The 6,000-nt window shown below is 37.5% G+C and overlaps 1 protein-coding gene across 1 annotated transcript in view; it reads right to left on the bottom strand.

Moving 5' to 3' along the window:
* LOC116738055 (collagen alpha-1(XXV) chain-like) overlaps positions 1–6,000 on the bottom strand; it is a 71,625-nt gene continuing 65,625 nt past the window's right edge. The window contains exons 13-16 of the mRNA XM_032593070.1: positions 3,723–3,791; positions 2,678–2,722; positions 1,120–1,164; positions 1–207 (exon numbers count right to left, since the gene is read on the bottom strand). Coding sequence (XP_032448961.1) covers positions 1–207; positions 1,120–1,164; positions 2,678–2,722; positions 3,723–3,791 — 366 coding nt within the window. The remainder of the gene's footprint in view (positions 208–1,119; positions 1,165–2,677; positions 2,723–3,722; positions 3,792–6,000) is intronic.

The raw sequence follows: 6,000 nt of genomic DNA, 5'->3' as shown, positions 1-6,000 counted from the left end.
TCAGGAAAAAGGTGTGCTTTGAGCAGTGGAGCCCTCTGGGATGCCAGGGTGGGGGTGGAAGCTGATATTACACACATTACATGGGTGATCATCAGTGTCACTGTGCCAGGGCAGGGAGCAGTCACTTGCCTGCAAGGCTTCGTGGAGGTTGCCATTGTAGTCTATGATCTCAGTGGCTCCTTGATCTCCCTTTTGACCAGGTGGACCCTATGAAGAAAACCAACCAAGGGAAAATCAAGGAAGTTAGGCTAGGTTGTACAAAGGACTGTGGCAAAAACATAAATAGCAACATAGAGCCCTCTCTGACCATCAATTCCTCTGTATGGCCCAATTGCACTTTAGAAAAATCATGTTCAAATTTTGTCCTTATTTCAAAGGAGGCAAATGCTTTTAACTTCCTATAGATGGTAGATTAAAGATATGAAATCTGATTTTAAAAGAAGAGATAGGATTCAATCTCTAAAGCTGTCTTCTGAAAATTATAAAATGTAGGCTAATCTAATTCAATTTGCAACATTTTGATGGCTTTAACAGTATTTATTAAAGCAGTCCCTAATCTCTTTCTACTCATCTACATCTCATAGATTGTTTCCTTATTCTTTAAGAAGATAGAACACTGTTCTGTAGGAAAGGCTTGTCTTTCTCAATAGGAATACAATTCCATTAAAATTTAACCAAATAGGGAACAAATATAAGGCATCTACCCTACTCATCAACTCTGCCCTGAATTTCTATTAGTCATGTCCTAATTCCCTGCCTGTCTTTAAAAAAGACTTTGAAAATATGGGGTATTGCTTTTATTTATAATTGAAAAATGGATAATTCTATTAAATGGATGGTTATGGGCTTGGTCTTGCTCTCTTAGTAGAGAGAAAGTGGAAGGAGTTTTTTAGATCTTCTTGTGGAGCTTATTTTATGTGTTAGAATCTACACACTCATTGGTCCGGTGAGTACAGTAAAAAATAAGAAAAAAAGGGGAAGCAGCAGAAATAATTCAAGTCCACCTCCAGTGCTATTATTGGATATTATTAGTCTAGGTGCTATGTGAAAGGCATATGGACACATGAGTCAAATCTAGGCTTGTAGGGGGCCAAAAGGTTAGATGAGAGATGTACTCACCCTTGGTCCCAGGGCTCCAGAGTCCCCTTTCTCTCCACGATCACCCTTTCCACAGAAAAGACAAAAAAAAAGCTGAATTACTAGTGGGGCCAACAGCCAGAAATACCTCAAATCTAAGGATGTATTTAATACCATGCAGCAGCACCTTTGATATGAACTTCTCAAGTAGAAATAACAATTAGAAGAACAATTACCACTGACACAGCAAATGCTTAAGATGCACCTTAAGTGAGTTAAAATTCTCCTTTCAGATGACAGAGTATCTTGGAACAAAAATATATACAGCAACTCTCTTACTAGGGATCTTCAAAAGCAAAGCAAATGGTTTCTATGATACTCAAAGAAGCTTTTACCTCTCAGATTGAGCCATATTCTTTTTTTTATAAGAAGAGATTTGGGACAAAGAGCCAATCAATTGGGCTGTCTGTTTTCTAAGAAAAAAAATCTAGATAATCTGGACAGGGAAGGAACAGAAAGCTCATTCTAGAGGGGTTTAGAAGGGAAAGGTCACCAGTGAGGCCTCTCTTTGATGATAATGAAGATCTAAGGAAAAGTTTCTCCAGAGGTATAGGCCTTTTAACACTCAGAAGGTGCTGAAGTGGACAGCAGCTGGCTAGAACAGGTTGGCAGGGCTGAAGGTCACGGGTAGGGCAAAGCCAGCTTTGTTTTTCCAAAGCAATATGAAAAATCACTAAAGTCCCATTCATGGTGTTATTACCCAACCTGGAGAGAAACCAGGAACAGTCCAAGCATCAAACCACACATACATCACTCTGAGAGCACTCAAAATTCTTAAAAGTCTAAACAGATTTTGGAGAAGAGATTTGAACTTAGGTAGATTTGAAAGTTCTTTAAGACAGCCTTAAATTTATAGCATCCTTTTCCTAAGTGGAATTCAAAGCATTTTAATGTGTCTTTCTACATATTTCATAAAATGGACAGGGACCAATGAAGGTAAGCAGGAAAAGAGATTTTAATTTTTTTTCCACTCACATTATGCTGATAACATTGACCATAGTAATCAAATTTGCTCTGAATAGAGAATTAATAATTTCTGCTTCCTGTTTTCTTCATTTTTCATCCACTTTTTCATGTTATTAGCTGAAAACATCTTAACATGGTTCTGCTAAGTATGTAGATTATTTCAGATATTATAAAGAGCACGATAAAGGAAAGAATTTCAATTGGTGGTGAAATTTTAATGCCATGGAGGGAGTCAACTAACTTAAAACAAAGTACAATTTGAACGTTTACCACAAAGACAGTCAGGAAATAAAAAATAAGATTATACCCTACATAATGTAAATTAAATAGAGCATTTTTTTTCCCAAAGAAGTTCATCTTGTGTAATAGGAAATACAACTTCTCTTAAAGAATAATCTGAAGCAAAAGAACACACAAAAACAAACAAGATGAAACAAACCAATTGTTTTGAGATATTAGGATGGAAATAATGCAATCCCACTGTCAGTTTAAAATGTGAATCTCTGTGGAAGAAGCAAAAGCCACAACTCTTGAAGGCCTCCTGTGATATTAAAATGGTTACTTGGTTACTGACCTTTGACCCCTTTGGGCCTCTAGTTCCTGATTCACCTTGTTTCCCCTATTATAGGAGAATATGAAGATGGAAAAGAGAAATGACAGAGGAGATAAGAACAGAAAGAAGAAATTAGCAGTGACTCAGAATAATGAAGAAAAATGGAAACACTTTATTTTAACTGCCTAAATATATGGTTCTATATAATGTTGACTATTATAACAACTAAGCATAAGTAGTTAACACCATATCATTAGTTCCTTCCCTGGTCTCTCCACCGCCTTCATTCCATTATAATTCTGAAGACTGCCCACCCACCAGTGGATGGGAAGTGCTCTGTGAATAATCCTCATTAGTCTCAACAGTGTTGGCATACATTTCTTTTTCATCAAAGAGTGATGTGTCTCTGGGATGGGTTATTAGAATAAAGTGTTGCCATATTAGTTTGTAGGAAGTGTAGAGGCATAAAGACTGAACCGTCAAATAAATCCTTAGCTCTGATATTTTCAGGGTGTTACACACCTTCAAGTTACCACAGAAACTAACACAGCATGTATCAACATTTTTCTCAGTAAGCTTTAATACACATTGAGTGATAACATGCTAATACAATAGTACCTCCCCTTTACTTTTGGATGTGTTACTAAATTTGTTCACCGGACAGAACAGAGAAAACTGGAAAAGTTGAATTGTAAAATTCCCTTTGAGAAGAACCAATCAGTGCGCATTTCAATATATTGTGATTTTTGCTGTTTTAGTATCTTTTGAGGAACTGTATTTTAGTTTCATGTTCTAAAGTAAGTAGTGGGGCACCTGGGTGGCTCCATCAGTTGAGTGTCCAACTTGGGATCAGGTCATGATCTCACGGTTTGTGAGTTGGAGCCCCACATTTGGCTCGCTGCTGTCAGCACAGAGCCCCCTTTGGATCCTCTGTCCCTCTCTCTTTCTGCCCCTCCCCGACTTTTCTCTCTATCTCAAAATTAAATAAAACATTAAAAAAAAATAAAGTAAGTAGGACACATTTCCAAACCAAAGAAAGCTATGTTCCAACGCAAGAATAACTGACCTTTGGTCCAGGGGCTCCAGGCTCCCCTCGCTCACCTCTTCCAGGAGGCCCTGCCTCCCCACGTTCACCCTATCACAAAATACAAAACAAGTAAATGGCAATCTCCCTCACACTCAGGCTTGTCCCTGTAGATTAATAAATGAATTGAATTAAATCAAGGAAAGCACAGAGGTACCATTTATTTACTATGTATCCTGCAATGTATTAATCTCAACATAGATTATCTCATTTAATAATCAAAACAATTATTCAGTGTTTGTATTATCATTTCTATTTTATAGACAAGGAAATGGTTTGGTAATGCCTGTCTGATACCTACGTTGGCAAACAGAAGACCTTTAAAGGGAATTGATAAGGGCCATCATCGTATCTCAACACAGACATGGACACAGTTTTCATTCTGTAGCTACTTTTTAAGATCTGCCAGGAAGAAGCACGGCAAAGTGGTTGAGTGCCAGGTAGTATAATCAAACATCCTGGGTCTTAATCCTGGTTTTGTTATCTACCAGTTCCGTGTTTTGGGACAAATTAGTTAAGTTCTGAAAGCCTCAGTTTTCTCTGAAATATGAAGACAATTTGTTGTCCTGATCTGACAACTTATAAATGCAAAATACTTAAAAATTAAAGAGTGATATAAGGCTATATATGAGAGAAGAGGAAATCCCATAGGGTTTTGAATGGTCCAGACTGGATCCCTGGAGGTGAGACTTCAGTCGTGTCCTAAGGATGGGTAGGGTGTATTTTATAATTGTTGTTTATGACGTCCTGTTGTTGATGAATGCAGCAACTGCATAAAACACTTCACATGCATTATCTTATTTAATCCCTGGGACAAATGAGAAAGGTATTAGTTCCCATAATTTACAGATGAGGAAGCTGAAGTTCAGAGAGGTTAAGGAACTTGGCTAAAGTCACAAAGCTTTTAAAGTGGGAGACCTAAGATTTAAAACCGATTGTATTTCAGCAGCAATCCTTAGTTAGCTGGAAGGGAGGTGGGTTGGGGGATGGGCTAAATGGGGGATGGGCATTGAGAAGAGCACTTGTTGGGATGAGCACTGGGTGTTATATGTAAGTTTCAGGGTTCTACTCTTAAAACCAATACTACATGGTATGTTAACTAACTTGAATTTAAATACATAAATCTTAAAAAATAAATAAAACTGTATTCAGTCTTCAGTTTTTACATAAATGTTTGTGTATGTAAATCTTTTGCACATATCTGGTCACTTTCTTAGGTTAAATTCTTAGTTGGGGAATTGCTGGGTCAAAAAGTATGAACATTTGAAAAGCTTGCCAAATTGTTCTCCAGGAAGACCCTGTCGTTTTACATTCCTGAACAGAGTAGAGAGTGTCGGCTTCCTGTATGATGGGTAGAATTTCAATAATCAAACAGGTTTGGAATTCAGGACTGGTGATGGCATGTTTATGGGTGGAAAGGCACCCTCCTCACTGAAGGAACTGGTTCATCTTAGAAAGGAGAACTGAATAGCATTGGATTGATCATGGGTAATGTTGGGCTCTAAATTTCAAGTACTTGTCCGTATCATACCAACTCTGGGAAGTCTTTGGGGTTTTGCAGGGGAGGCGGGATAGATTAGGGCAAGGATTAAAGAAGGTTCTTCAGCATGAACTGAGAAGAGTGTGAACATGGAGAGGCTGGGAGGAAGGCAAGGGACTCGTCTGGATGGAAGAGATGTTCCAGAAGGGATTTTCCAGGGACTAGAGACGGAAGGGCCTCTGTTGGTACATGAAATTTTAGTTTTTAAATAATGTACCCTATTTGGTCTTTCTTTTAATATTTCACAGAAGAATTCCAAAATAGTAACTATAAGCCTATTTTAGAGAAAAGCCCGAGAAAATCAATTTACATATAGTATACTACAGGAATGGAGCCTATATATCTTTACCTAGAATCACATTTTGTCACAATGCCCTTAATCAGCTGCTTATCACTCTATGGAATTATACTATTCATGTGTTTATTTCTTTCATTCTTTCCACCCCTGTCTCACACATACTGGAATGTAAGTGTTAGGAGTGTAGAAACTGTTTTCGTTGTATTTACTCTTCATTCTCAAATATTAGAAAAATATCTGGCAAAAAAATGTGTTGAATTAATGAGTAAACATTTTATTCAAAGTATTCTGAATTATTTGTAATAAAACCCCGTTTCTTTAGACTAATATAGGTCTCTCCCAAACACTGATATAGCAGTACATAAAGCAGATTTTTAGATGCCATCATACATCTTCCTTCCTTACTATCTCTTTTCACTGTG

The sequence above is a fragment of the Lynx canadensis genome, chromosome B1 (assembly GCF_007474595.2).
Source record: "Lynx canadensis isolate LIC74 chromosome B1, mLynCan4.pri.v2, whole genome shotgun sequence".
Taxonomy (NCBI): domain Eukaryota; kingdom Metazoa; phylum Chordata; class Mammalia; order Carnivora; family Felidae; genus Lynx; species Lynx canadensis.
Note: the sequence above shows the minus strand (reverse complement) of the source record. Positions and strands in the feature narration are given on the sequence as shown.